The sequence below is a fragment of the Mastigoproctus giganteus genome, chromosome 13 (genome assembly GCF_048544385.1).
Source record: "Mastigoproctus giganteus isolate SK-2022 chromosome 13, ASM4854438v1, whole genome shotgun sequence".
NCBI classification, from domain to species: domain Eukaryota; kingdom Metazoa; phylum Arthropoda; class Arachnida; order Uropygi; family Thelyphonidae; genus Mastigoproctus; species Mastigoproctus giganteus.
The window spans coordinates 15,061,629-15,077,186 of NC_143587.1; the positions used below are offsets into that span (position 1 = coordinate 15,061,629).

Below are 15,558 nucleotides of genomic sequence, written 5' to 3' on the forward strand. Positions count from 1 at the left end.
TCTTCAGTCTGTTTACTTGACGAAAACCTGCGATTTTTCAGTCAACAAAACCATCCAACCCTCGACGAGACACTCCATTTAGTGAAATGTTGACGTCATTCCTAATATTTCGTAAATTCGAATGCAAAATTTGTATGGAAAGAAGACGCAAAAATCGATTTAAATAAGCGAAGGATCCCTATTGCAACAACAACTAATCCTGCTAAAAATTATCTTAAAATGTCGATAAAACCAACCATTAATTCGTGCAGACCGTTGTACCAAGGGACAGGCATTTCTTGACGTCATTATCGACAGGAGAAAGAGAACGCTATACAGGCGTGGGCACACTGAAAGAGAGAGAGAATAGAGAACATAATTCAGTAGTGCCATCTACGCCGCTGTCAACATTGTTCACCTGGTAACTGCAGAGATGTGATGATCACGAAATGTCAGGGTGAAGTTTGGCTGAGAAAAATATCATTCCAAACAAAACCTGGTGTCACCACTTCCATGATACCTTTTGGAAAAAGTAAGTAGTTCACTTTGGTTGGATTAATGGGTTTCGTCGAGATTTAGGGTACTATGGTAGATGGGTGATTTCACTTGATGCAACTATGGCATCGATGGAAAAAATAGTCATAGACTTTGCTATTTAAAAAGAATTTTTAATTGTCTTCATTTAAATTTTAAATAAATTCCGGTAATTCTTTAAACCATTGGAAATTAAAATATATGATTATAGCATCGTGAAATTTCAATCAACGAGTGCGTGTGTCTTCTAATAAATACATTGCAATCTTTAATATTTATTTCTAGATATGGCCGTCCCAGGACTTCAGCCCCTCGCACCCCAATACATGGAACGACCAAACAGTAAGAATATTTTTTAAGTTTTATGAATTTTTATAACAATTGCCATCGTCGAAGGAAAAAATTTATAAAACAGAAGAATTAAAGTGTCTGAATTTGATAAAGTACTTATAATTTTCCATGGAAACATTTTAACAATATGTGATCATTTGAGAATGTCCAAAGTTTCTGCAAGATGGGATCCCCGAAACTTTCCATTCCTGATAAACATCAGAGGGTGGAGTCATCAAAATTAATTCTTGCTAACCCAAATAGATTTTTATTCTGTTTGGTGACAGGTGATGAAAACCGCCTGCATTTTTATGCTCTTGAATCCAAATTAGAGAGCATGCAGTGGAAGCACAAGATATCTCCAACCCACAAGTTTCGAATCTCACCATCGTCGAACTGCACCAGTTTTTTGCTGCGATCATTAAAATGAACGGAAGTTCTTGTAATCACACGATGCACAAAAAACTCGATATAAGGTTCCCGCATATGACGACTCTACTCTCCGATTTTTTATCTAATTATTATTTTCATTTATGTATTTGGTTTTCGCAAGTGTGTTCTTCAGATAGTTCACAATAGCAAATTCCATACTGGTCAACTAAGATTAGTTAACTATAGCTGTGATTAAAAAGCCCTTAAAAAATTCGCCTCCTTTGACTTAAAATTAATCTTAAAAAAATAATATCTTCTTAGATCTGTCCCTTCACATATAATGTATCCAATAACTTAAATACACCCATGAGCCAAAACACTATGACTATGTAATAGTGCGTTATATTATAATAGTGATAACCACTTGCACGCAGTGACATCGATGTCCTCAGATATCCTGGACCAGCTAGACAGAAGGACGTCCTGGAGATCGGCAACGGAGCGAGGCACTGGTGTGGATTGGCGAATGCTGCTTTCCACCGCATCCCAAAAACGTTCGATGGGATTGACGTTGGGGGAATTTGGCGGCCAGTGGAGCACACGAAATGCTTGCACATGATCTTCGAACCATTACTCCACATTGCGGGCCTTGTGATAAGGAATGTTGCCTTGTTGAAAGAGTCCACTGTCATCTGGATGCATGGTCACCATGTAGAGCAAAACTTGGTCCGAAACAATGCCGAGGTAGGTTATGGCGGTGAGGGTGTGTTCAATGGTGATGAAGAGACCCATGATGTTCATGAAAACCTCAAAACCACGATACTATTTATCTGCTCGCCGTCGAATATGCACCCATCCATCGGGATGATGGAGCTGAAACTTGGATTCGTCAGACCAGGTGACTCTCTTCGAGTTGTCCAATGTCCACGAATGGTGCTGCTGTGCCCACTGTAAGCGGACTTGTCGATGACGTTCGGTCAATATGGACAAATGAAAAGATAGCTTAATCTGTAGGCCTATCGGCAAGAGCATAACCCGAATAGTGCGCAACGAAACGTTTCTCTGTTTTCTGTAGTTGTAGTCTGCCATTAATTGAGGGATTGAGCCATCTGTTGTTCCTGAAAGCACGTGCCAACCGCTGTCAACCAGTGGTGGTCTACCCATCTCGGCATGTTGGGTGCTTATGTGTCCTTTTTTTTTTTCCAGTCCATTCCAGTCCATGCGGCACTCGAAAAGCAGACAATGCCCGCGGTTGCTCAGATGCTGTCTCCCACATTCCATAAATGTGCCATAAATCATTCTTCATTCAAACTTCGTGGGGTCTTTTCTTTTCTCCATTGCATGGGCTTCGAATTGATGAACTGACAGGTACAATGCGTGCCATCACTATGTATACTGAGTCGGTTGGTGACGTCACTCAACTGCTGTGGGACAGTCCACTCATAGAAACAGGGGTGGTAATAATATTCTAGCTTATGAATACCCATAAATTTTTGACATACTCTGAGAAATTAAAATAATTTTAATATATTTATAATGTTCATTGCTGGTTCTGATGACTTTTTCTTTTAAATCTTTTAGATTTGATCACCCAAGGCCCAGTTAGGAATCAGCTTCCACTACAACAACAATTGATGGTCGTTCCGATAGTTATCCAACCTAACTCCCCGATTCTGTACAGAAAATGTGCAGCGTACATGGTGATTGTGACAGGCACGTGTTTCATAATTACAGCAATCGCTCTTACAGGTATTTTGATAAATTCCTCGTACAGCAAACGGGCACACTTGAAAGCCATAATAACGACAGCAACTTGCTTTATTTGTGGTATAATCCTTACCTGTATTGGAATATTCACCTGTCTCGCTATTAAAAAAGAAATTCTCAGCTCAAGCAATACCGTAATGCCTTTAACTCAAACGTACCCCATCGACAATGAACAAGGTCTATTGAACACCAACCAATATCCATTGCTGACAAATATGCAGTATCCCTACATGCCAACAGTGAATTCTGCTCAGTTCCTCAACCCCCATCTACCAGGCATCCCGAGCATGGCAGAGTGTCCAGGAGGTCCTCAGCAAGTGTACCAATCACAAAACGAACACGTCGATTCAGAGAAGACGCGATAAATTTCAATTTTAAGAGCAGAACTGTACTCATCTGTCAAGGAAATAAAAATTCCACCATTTTTTTTCAGCAGTTTGTGTCTGAGTTTAATTCTTAGTAAAAATTTATCTAATGCAAGCCATAGATTTGTTCATGGATTTCCTCATTAACAAATCGCATTATTAAGACTCTTCCATTAACTGAAATGTAGCCAAAACAAAATTATATATTTTAAAAAGCATTTAAAGTAATCATCATTAATTACTGTTAAATTTAATGAAGTCATTTACGTATTCACAATTAAGATGAGAAATGTCTGCTAGGCTAAGATAACGTTCTAGAACAATTATCTTCTTTTAAGGCCCTGAGTGGATTCAGTAAACCAATTCTGATGGAATTCTTCCTCTTGCTGAGAGGAAGAATTGCTTTCACACATGAGGGGAAATAAGTTCAATTTGAGGAAGGATGGCTGCATTATAGAGATGTGGAAGTTTTCTTTAAGCAAGCGGGGTTTTATTATTGCATTTTTTGGCTGATGCTTTATAAACTTGCTTTGTTGCATCATTTGCCACTACTAATACAAATTCCCAATTAAAGTTTTAAAGTTGGAATTAGTATTAGTAATACTAATAAAACAAATAATAACAATAATAATAATAAACAATACGTCAAACAAAGGGTTAAATAGAAATATAATTGTGATAATATGTACCTAAACATAATAAAACAGCATATTATAGATTCGTCTTGTGTATTCAAGTTTGCAAAAATATTCACAAACATAAAATGAATCCAGTTTTTAGTGTTCCAGGAAAGATAATAAAATCTATTCTTTTGATCATATTCTAACGTGTAATAAAAGCTTTGGCTTTAAACGTTTTCTTTCATTTTTTATTAAATATAGCACTGGTATTAGTTGAGCATTAGGTGAGGCATATGATGCAAGAAAGCAAGCTTATAGAGCATTAGCCAAAAAAAACACACAACACACAGAGCGCAAGTCCAGAATTGTCGATCTTGTTGAGAAAATGGACGTCATTGCAGTGAAGGTGAAGCGTCTTCAGCTGAATTTGAAACATTCGCAGGTGCAGTCATTGCAGAAAGGACTGCGAGCCTTTTATTGAAGATTGCCTTAGCAAAATCTTGAAGGGCGCGGTAACTCGTGGCATTTGATACAAAATTAGGTTCCAATCCCGATGAAAAGTTGGGAATTGCATTCTGCAGAATTACTCGAAATTCATTGTATGAGGGACAAGAGTACAACGTGCTGCCAATCTTCCACACCGCCACAATGACAGAGTTCTGTAGGAGACAAGCGAAATTTAAACAGTTTTTGATTTAATGATCCATGTCCTCATATCAAATAGGAGGTAAACAAGTCAAGGCTAAACCAGACTGTAGATTTTTTATCCATAAGAAAGTCAACTTCAGGAAAACACTAACGTGTTACAATGCCCAGTGTTGTACCATCCCACCTACTCTGCCACAAATTGATCAACTCTTGCCAAATTCTTTGTCGTTTAGCTTTAACATCGACTTGAGTGTTAATAGAAATTCCAAGGATCTGAGTGGAAATCTGACGTTTCAAGCGATAACATAAGGCTCTGAAAATTACGTAGAGATCGAGTGGTAACGTCACAGCTAAAACTTGCAAAGCGGTGTTGAAACTGTTCGACAAATCTTCAAAATACAAAGTAACATTGTACACTGGATTGACATCATTTGCACGGGTAGGAACCGATCAGATAGCTTTAACCGATTTGGAATGGTCTGTAGGATTAAATTATCCCTAAGGCTTGGGGCCGGGATCCTCCATCCACAGTTAGCCCAGAAATCTGGTACTGAAATAATGCAGACCATCATTTTGATGGCAAAGACGAGTCTTCTGTCGTGAATGATGGCAGGAAGACGTCTGATGTTGAGAGCTTGCTGCAACATGCAGAATTTAAACCTCTCTTGGTAAGAGCACCCCTTTGTCCCTCTCACTAATCTTGTTGCCCTTCTTTGTACTCGTTCTAGCAACTCTACATCCTTCCTAAAATGAGGCCTGTACGCAGTACTCAAGGCGTGGCCTGACCATTATACAAAGGTATAATCACTTCGTTGTCTCTGCTAGCAAAATCCTATATATCATTGACAAGACTCCATGACCTGCTCTGGCAGCCCATCTGCACTGCTCAGAGAACTTCATATCTGACTGTGCAATTACCCCCAGGTCTTTTTCATTTTCCACCTCTCTGAGTGTAGTACCACAACGTTGGTACGTTTCTCTTGGGTTACTGCTACCCATATGCAGTACTTTGCTTTTGTCAATGTTAAACTTCAGTTGCCACTTCTCAGCACATCTGCCTAACTTTTCTAAATCCTGCTGCAGTAGCATACTCTCTTTACTATCATATATAGACATGGAGTAGACTTGAAATGCCACTGATTCTCTCTTTCGCCAAAGTTACTTCAGTGCCATCTACTCAGTTTCCGTCATATCTCAATACAAAATTACTGAAAGTGGATTAATAACCTTGGCTACATAAAAACAGGGTTCCATTTAGGCCGTGCGGAAAGCGTACTGAGTTCGAATTTTTAAGGGACTGTTATTTTTTTACAATGTGATCAAGTTAGGCAGCCCACACGCACAAAATAAGACATTTGTATTCCATAAATGGCTCCTTGTTATATTGCACCGTGTCGTGTGTGGTAAGCGCCAAAGCAACTAAGGCTATGAGGAATCAGGATATTGTGTCTGCGGGTATTCTATGGCCGATTAGCCCGTTTGCTGGATGAAAAACCTGAGCTTCAGAAGAATATCTTTCAACCCTCGCCTGAGACCGACTAAAAGCCATGTCAGTCGGTCTCAGGCGAGGCCCATAAAAATTCCTCGCGTCACTGACGGGATTGGAACTCACACCTTTTCCGTCTGGGATGAGGACGTGTGCTACTCTGAGAGTGCTCATTTGTCGCGTGCACTGAAAATGGCGAAATTTTAACAACTTGCAAACATTAACTCAGAGACCAAGATTCAGAGCTCCCAATAGGAAAAGAAAGAAAGGTTTTTCTTGTTTTCGGGAACAAAGAAACTAGAACGATTTTAGCCAATTCAAGAAATGCATCCAAACATCGCAAACAAGATTTCTCAAAATGCTTTGATCAGTGGTAGGTACAATGGAAATAACGTGCGTTTGCAGAAGGAGATTATATCGAAAAATATTAACGAAGTAAACATTTATCATCGAATAAAATTAATTTTTGCAACATTCGCATGTTGGTTAACCCTTGTACACACAATCGGCATATAGTATGGATTTCAATAAGTTCTTCAAGGTATTATTTTGCAGGACTGCAATAATAGAGAGGTATTTGCTGTTGTTGCATATATGTAAAATCAATTGCTCCTGGAATGGGAATATGGTATTTTCCAACTCAAAGTTCCAACTTTGGATAAGAAATCAAAACCCGCTCCATAAATTCAGCTGATTTAAATATCTCGAAATCAAAATTTCAAAGAAATGGTGGTTAAATATTGTTTGAAACGTCAGTATACACTGAGTGGTCGCTTTATAAGGTGCACCTGCCTAATAGCGAATAAGTCTCGCTTTAATTCTTACAACAGCCAGTATTCTTCGTGGCATGGATTCAAGGAGATGTCGAAAGTGTGCCGCAAGGAAGGTGGTCCATGTTAATCAACTAATCCTCATGGTTGTTGCACACGGAATGATTACAGATCTCTCCTCCGAAGAACTTACCCCTCGCGTGTAATCTTCAGTCGATAGAATTGAAGTCCTCCCCACACCGGGTTGAAACGGCCTGAATTCGAGTCCCATAAATGACACGAGGAATTTTTATGGGTCTTTTTCACAACTTGGCTGAGTTATTCGGTCTCAGGGGAAGGTAGCTTTTTGTTCAGAAAACAGAAATCGACCACAGAACACGCATAATTTATAGGCACATTATATACCATGCAATATGGTCTAAGTTGCTGATGCGTCTAAAACTATACACCAAAAAACCAACCGATTGACGAGTTCGTTCCACCTCACCCACAAGTGCACTATTGGTGCAATTGATTATACAAATAAAGATAGTTGACAGGACCTGTTTGAATAAAAACACCGAGGAATCATCCTAGATACAAAGCTGAGCTTTCATCCTCACCTACACATCAAAAAATACATTGCAAAGTTTGCCCGGATTAACGGGAGTGATTGGGGGCTGAAATGTCGCACCCTTACACTCCTGTACAAAGCAATCTTCTTGCTAGTGATAACTTACTGCGCTGGAGTGTGGTTTACCAAAGCAATTGTAGTAAGTAATCAGAAAAAATTAGCCCCTATCTAGCGTTGTATCTTGTTCACAATAACACCAACTTGTCGTACTGTTAGTACTCCAGCCCTTCTGGTTCCGACAGGTGTTCTTCACCTAGATCTGGAGGTTATTCGCCGTGGTGTGCACTACCGAGTCACCAGGAATTTACCATTAACCATACTAAATCTGGAAAATGATGTTAAACAAGAGAAAAAGACTGTAGCCGACAAACTCCTAAAAGATATGGCAGAAAATGTGGTCTGAATCTGAAAAAGGGACCATCACCAAGACGTTTGTGCCTGACATAACCCAAGTATACCCGAAACCGACACCCTAGTTCTCCTCAGGACTAAACGCAACGTTTGTTATTATCAACCATGGCTGAATTAGACGGAAGTTGGTACCACTGGGCTTAACTGAAGATCCGTACTGCAGTTGTATCAGATAGAAGACTGGGAGCATCTACTCTACACCTGCCCCCATTATGATGATCTACGCATTAATTCAATCACCAAGACCCATGACATGCCCCATGGTTGAGAGCAACTTATCATCAATAAGTAAAATTATTTTTTTGCCTTCACCCAAGACCTCTTCACAAAAAGGAGAACAATGTTGAGAAACACTTTACAAGTTGCGAATGAGAGAGCCTCTTAGGACATTATACCTAATCTGGTTCCCCATAGATAACCACTGACTGACCTACGACTGGATTACACAAATCTTTCGATACTGAATAAAGGTTCATATTGTTTTGATCAGTGTGCATTCACATATTACAGTTTTAATCCACAAAATGTGTCAGATTCAGAATAGAATATCAGAGCATATCCCATTTTTTAAATACATTATAAAAGAACTTTAGAATACTTCATAATACTTTGAGACATTTCTTCAATATCCAGTAGAGCCACCTTTTAACCAAATTATTGCCGTACACGTGATGGCATGGATTCCGCTAGTTGTCTCAAGTAGTCTCCAGATTTGCCAATTGTTCCATAAGAATATTTGTCAGCTACCGTGTTGCTGGTCAGTAGAAAACTGCGAAGCCAAACAGCCTTTTCCAATATATCCAGACATTCTAAGTTGGATTTAAATGGTAAGAATCAAGCAGTTAGAGTAGACGTTGGGAGTGTTTCTCGAATTATTCAAATTCAGTTTTTGCGCGTTGATTAGTTACTGTAATCTTGAAGGAATCAATCATAATCCGTGGAGGTAAACTGGAGGTAACACGAACTGATAATGTATGAACGGACCCAGTCCGTACCAACAGAACATACAGCATGCCACATACCATAATACAACCTCCAGTGCTTGAAAGGTGGACACAAGACAATCTGAATGCGTGACTTCATGAGGTTCACGCTACACTTTCACCCAACCATTAATGCAAAGACACGTAAATGGAGACTCGTCGCACCACATGATCTTCTTCTACTACTCCACTCAAATCTTTCGATTATTTATAGAAATAAATGGCTTTTCATATAGAACACAACTATCATATCTTCAACCCCAGCGCCCTCATGGTTAGCAGAGTTGATGGAATTTCCGTCCTCCCAACAGCGGGTGGAAAAGGTCCGAGTTCGAGTCGAGTCGATGACGGGAGGAATTTTTATGGGCCTCTTTCACAACATGGCTGAGTTGTTGGTCTCAGGACTCTGAACTGTGTCGAATGCCCTACAGATGTATAAATCACATAATCCTATTTGCCACGATCAATCTCTTTAATTGAAAATCACTAAAATGTCTTCCGTCATTTTAGGTCAATACTGTTTAGAGTGCCCATGAACGAATTTAACAAGATGCATTACATAATTATAGCTGAAAGGTAAGGATTGATCATTGTTTTCTATATCCTCACATTGCACCATAAGGAAAGTAGATTCAAGGGTGCAGATCCAATATTTCTTGTGATTACATTGTTTGAGTGGGTCAATTTAAAAGACGTTGAAATGTTTAAAACTTTATGTGGAACCTCAAATTGTGTCTTAGGCCTGAAGATTATACTTCAGTCAGGAGTAGGATATTCTTCTCCTTTGTGAGTCAGATGCTACAACAATATCAATTTTGAGGGTGTCAATGTTCTCTGAAATTGTAATATATCTCTGTTTAGAACTGGTCAGTGGGTTTGATAAGGTTCCATATCGCCATCTCACCACCCAATATTGAAGTCTAAAGAGGGGCGAGAGATATGACAGAGTGGGCGACATACAAGACGATTAGTGAGTGTACATTAACAGTGGTAGGAAAAATCGTAGCGGCAGTGATAAAGTTGAGATCCTTTAGAAACCTCAGAGGTTCCTAAAGGCCCACTCACTTCGACTGTATACTTAGTAGGGTTGTTTGTGAGAAACAGATATGTTGGCTGTATGGTTAGTATTGTCCGGTATTCTGGTAGGTAAATGAACAAACTGTTCGAGTTCATTAGTAATTGCAAAAGCCTCAGCATTACGACCAGCTGGGTCTGTGTGACTAAAAAAACGGAAGATAGCTGGAGTTGTGAATATTAAAATCACCAAGGGAAATTACCTCACTGTTAGGAAAGTTGGACTGGAGAAAGTCAAGTTACAAATAGAGGAAGTCAAAGAGCTCCAAGTAATTAGTGGAATTGGGAGAGCGGTAGAGACAACAGATGAATTTGACACAATGAGGTAGAGAGATTTTAAGCCAGAGAAGATCGAAAAGAGGAGATTCCAAATTGCCAAGTCTCTGACAGGGAATATCAGAACGGACATATGCACAAGTACCACCTTTGAGGCGAATAATTTGGGCAACTGAGATGAGCAGTGGTTGAATAAACCGATGACGTAAAGATTGACAAAGTCGTTAATGATCAGTGCCAAGCAGCGTTCTTTCAGGATGACTTGAACAGACTTCAAAGATGGTCTCAGAAGTGGCAGCTACTTGGGGAATAACAGTTCACAAATAAATCAACCCCACTTTTTTATTCAATCCGATTTGGTGGGGTTGAATAAAAAATGGTGGAGGAGGAAAGGGATCCGGGACTTATAATACGGGCAGATATGAAGATTTCTAAACATCGTAAACAGGCAGGAAAGCCTATAGTGTCCTATCGATGATTTATCGAATACCATTCTGTAGAGAAAGGGAAGTCATAATTCCGCTGTATAAGGCAATTGTAAGACATTTGGAGCACTGTGTTCGTTCAAGTATGGAGACCGCATCTGAAAAAAGACATTGAGTTTCTTGAAAGGGTCCAAAGACGAGCAACTCGATTGGAGAGATCGGCAAAAGGACGATCATATGAGGAAAGACTCGGATTATGAGAACTAAGACCTTGCCAACCAGGCACCTCAGAGGTAACCTGATTGAGATTTATAAGGCTCTGAGAGAGAGAGAGATCAGTAAAATGAACGAAGGTGCAAATCTCACTCTTATAAATAGTTCCAGAACTAGGGATCATAAAGGGGTTGAGGTTTAGATTAGATTGTAGAAAGTTTACTTTTAGCCAGGGAGTCGTTGATAGCAAAGGTAGTTGAGGCTGACAGTTTGAAGAAATTCAAAGGTCAACTGAATATTTAGCTAGGTGAGGAGAAAAGCATTTAATTTGTGTTTTCTTATGTACTTGTTTTTTGTTTGTTTGTCGGACATCTGTAATCAAAAGTGGCCTCACGCAGCCCCATCAGTTTAAGGAAATAAAAGTGAATGATTGTATTTACGTAAATGATGGTAATTAAAACGTTTTATATACTTCAATACAAGAACAACACAATATTAGCAAAAAGGTATCGAAGCATCTGAAGAAATACGAGTTTGACAACATAAGAAAAACTTCATTTCACATGCTTCTTAATGACAATATTTGTGCGCGCTGAAGGACGTAAGGAGTTCATGGAAATAGGTTAACTCTCTCTCTCTCTCTCTCTCTCTCTCTTGACGTCATCAATTGTTAAACGGCACCTCTATCGATAGGAGAAAACACTACGCGCTATGAAAACGGGCAAATTATTGATTGGTGGTGCCACCTACATAGATTGTCAACATAGTTGGGCAGGAAATGCACCTTGATGTTAGGAACACGGATGGAACTACAACTGGAGTACTATAATCTACTATAATTTGTGTCCCATTCTTTGGAAAAAGGTAAGTCCCGGGCTCTGATTGAAGCCCGTTAAATTTTATGGAGTAACTTGACTAAAATTCCGATTAAATCTTTTTAAAGCGCGACACCAACAAAAGATATTTACTCTTTGCAACTTTGGGAAAAAGTAAAGCAATTTAAAGAAAGGTTCCATCTGTAAATAAAATATCTTTCTGTTGTGGTAGAATTCAGTTAAGGGACATTTTATGTTAAGAAATATGAAGCCGGTTGTAATTCGCAATGGATGCGACACATCGGCACTTCAAAGAGTGCCAATGTGTGGCAATTTATCAGCCTTATTAGGGCCCCCTACACAGACATCCATTTTAACAGTTTGTGTCACAAGATTGTGTATTTAATTAATGTCTCTATGTTTCAGTTGTGGAATATGGAGGCAGATCACAGAGATCAGGCTACATCTCCACAGTACAGAGAACCAACAGAAAGTAAGCAAATATATAATTCCTCCTAAATAGAATAATCTTTCCTTTTATTCGTTATGAATCTGTTGACCTCAATTCTTGATTCTCTTTTTTTTTATTTAGTTTTTAAGGCATTCCAGAGCGAAGGAATCAATGTTATCAGAAGTCATCTTCAGAATCTTCAGAAAGATTAAATAAAGGGCCATAATCTTCACTCAATCTATCAACAAGATTTCTTTAATTAGAACGGCCCTCTCCTAACATAAATTTTGCAATTCATGGATTATGGAATTATCCATAGCTGACAAATTAAATTCTTGAGAATTTAAGTCAAATTCCATTCTATTTAAGTCAAACATTACAGAGCTATGAGTGTTTTCAGTTAAGCAGATGATTGTTGCTGATGATTGGGTAAATGAAAAAGAAATTACCGTGCAGTGAAGGATTAAAGCAAAGGCTATGTAGGCTGCAGCCTAGGGCAACATAAAAGTACATAAATATATATTTTTAAAAATCTCTTAATTTTTTTTTTTTAATTTACTAGAAATGGAGAGGAAGCGGAGCAGAAAAGAGCATTAAAATTGTAAAAAAGCTTTAAAGGTCAAATGATTAAAAAAACATTTACAAAGCGTTCTCAAATTAGTTCATTTTTTCCTGTCACAGAAATGAGAGAAGATAACAGTATCGGTGTCTAATAAATCAGTGTGAACCGCATTGGTCCTAGCACTGATCCTCGAGGGACTCTATCTGCCATTCCAGTCTTCCATGAATAATACCCATTTATGACCACCCTCTGCGTTCATCCTTCACTCAGCTCCTAAAATCACAGGAAAGATCCATTAATTGATCTTACCTGTCCTGACCTCTTTATCTGACTACGTCCATTAGGATCAGTCCTGCTTAAAGATCTTTCTAAGCACTTTTAAGGATCAATAATAAATTTAGATGTGTGCTAAATAAGGGATAAAGAATTCTACTAGGGAAGGTGGATTTACTTGAAAAGCATTGAGACAAAAAGTTGAACCTCCAAGATGATTTTATATATTCTTTGGTCTTGTAAATTAAAATTAAAAATTTCAATAAGATTAAATTTAATTTGTTAATAAGACTAAATGAAATATAAAGGGTAAAAATTAGTTCGGGTCTCTCCCAGGTTGGGAAAAACAGTTTAGTTGATTATTTCAGATACAATTAAGAAAAATCAGATATTTCATTTGAAGTTCATTCCAGGAAGAATATCTTTTTGTTGTTTTAGATAACGTTTTCTTATTACAAATGATTTCCAATAAGGATTTTTCATATTCTTCCAGATATGATCATCCCTTCTTCGATAGCAGAGGGACCTTTGCCTCCTCAACGGCCAGTGATGCTTTTTCCCGTCATACAAGTACAACAAATGAGAGGAATCCACAGTGGCAGATGGACAACGTACGTACCCCTAGCAACGGGTTTCGGTCTAGTTATCCTGGCCTCCATTTTCTTATACGCACTGTTGACCTACCGTCTAGAAGAAAATGGCCTACTGGATCCGCGATTGATGGTATCGACAGTGACTTGCTACGTAGCTGGTGGACTGCTTCTATTGGTGGGGACGTGCAAATGTATTATAATGTACCGAGAAAGGGTCAAAACAGGAAGTGAGCTCACACCAATAAGTGAGGATCCTTTGCCGATGAATCCATACTATTCTGAGGTCATTCCAGCTCAGTACCCAATGTTTACAAGCATGAGGTATCCTCTCTTCCTGACTTCGATCAACTCACCTCAGTATGGTAATTGCCATCTTCCAGGGAGTGTAGTAGTTTCGGAGCAGTCTCCCGAACACATAGAACCAGGACCACAAAATAAATATCTTACCACCGTTGGCTCTTTGTAGAGAGTATCGTCTAACTGATCGAATGTTGAAAACACGAGAAAATCGAAGATATTCGAAGACCGGAGTGCCCAGGGAAGTTGCAGGACCAGTGATTGCGATTACCCAGTGAGACGAACTGCAATCTCATCCACCTCCAAAGACTCCTTGTGATTTGAAATTACCTCTCGTGAAGGAGTAGTTCAGCCTCGCTCATATTGAGCATAACTTGTAAGACTTATGTTATAATAAGAGGCTATTGGATTCCAGGACTTCTCAGCATAACTCGTGAAATTTCTAATTATTCCATTACATGATATAATAACGTACCCCTCTCTCTCTCTCTCTCTCTATTATTATTATTATTAACAGCCATACATTTCCTTATTTTTATATACTTTTTGGAAATGATTGCATCCATGTAGAAACTTTCATGTAAATCACAGAATAAATTCTTTTTTTCAGTTTCTGTGATGGTTGATTCTGTTCAACACTTCAATATCTAATTTCTTCCTCCTCCATCAGAGACATTTTCTTTCTTTTAAATGCAGGGACATGAAAAATCCTTATGGATGAATATTTAAAAAAAGGGGGTTACTAAAATGCATTATTTTCTTTTTAAAGCATGATTTGAATATTTTTCAAAGTTTACTTCTTAACAATTATTACAAACGTCGTTTTAGTCTTATTACTAACCATTTAAGGTAACATCAAAGAGTAATAGAGGGATCTAGACTTAGTTTTTTTAATTTAAAACAGCAATTCATTTTTATATGTTTAATAACAAATAAATTATATGATTTATTCAAACAAATCAAAAAGATATGATTATATCTTTAGAATATTATATCTTTAGAATATTATAAACGGGTCCTAAAAATTTGAACACTCGGCTGCTGTTTCAATTTTATAGCAATATATTTGGTCTTTGAGGCTGTCACATACATTCTCTCAGGTATACTAAACTGAGATTACTACCTGGGAGTCTAAAACGCTGATATTCCGATGGCAGTCAAGTCAATTGGACCTAATTTCAAGGTTTACTTCAAGATGGATGTCAGATGAGCTAATGAGACATGTGGCAGAGAAGAAAAATGTATGGGATACATAAAAACCAAATAACAAACATCTAGAAGGAATGGGATGAATTAGATTGGTCCACTGGATATTGATGGTTCAAAAGTTAATGATCCTGTTCAGGTGGCTAACACTAACAAACTGAATGAGTATTTTGCATCTACATTCACTCATGAGGAGTTATTCAGAGAGAGGAATGCCAGAGGTGAATTAAACTCTGGCACTGAGCTAGATGATTTTGTAATAACTGAGGGGAAAGTGGAGGAGGAATTAGCTCTTCCACAAAATATGATCCTTTCAGACATAAGAAAGTCACCTTGGGTGGATGGGATCTATCCAGTTATATTGAAGGAGACCACAAAGGAAGCAAGCAAACCCTTAGCCATAATTATGAGAGCTTCCTTGGACTCAGGAGAGGTACCCATAGACTGGAGATGTGCAAATGTTACCCCAATTCACAAAGGGGGTAACACAGGTCT

The 15,558-nt window shown here is 38.5% G+C and overlaps 2 protein-coding genes across 2 annotated transcripts in view; both read left to right on the top strand.

Annotated features, from left to right (window-relative positions):
• The first annotated feature begins 417 nt into the window (after nucleotides 1-417).
• On the top strand, nucleotides 418-3,347 carry LOC150075787 (uncharacterized). Its single transcript, XM_090387883.1, has 3 exons — nucleotides 418-511; nucleotides 799-855; nucleotides 2,797-3,347. Exons 1-3 carry the CDS (start codon nucleotides 418-420, stop codon nucleotides 3,345-3,347), a joined length of 702 nt encoding a protein of 233 aa, XP_090244009.1.
• An 8,307-nt stretch (nucleotides 3,348-11,654) lies between these two features.
• LOC150075788 (uncharacterized) overlaps nucleotides 11,655-15,558 on the top strand; it is a 32,903-nt gene continuing 28,999 nt past the window's right edge. Inside the window, exons 1-2 of the mRNA XM_090387741.1 lie at nucleotides 11,655-11,730; nucleotides 12,108-12,174. Of these exons, the coding sequence (XP_090243867.1) occupies nucleotides 12,117-12,174 (58 nt within the window). The 5' untranslated portion in view covers nucleotides 11,655-11,730; nucleotides 12,108-12,116. The remainder of the gene's footprint in view (nucleotides 11,731-12,107; nucleotides 12,175-15,558) is intronic.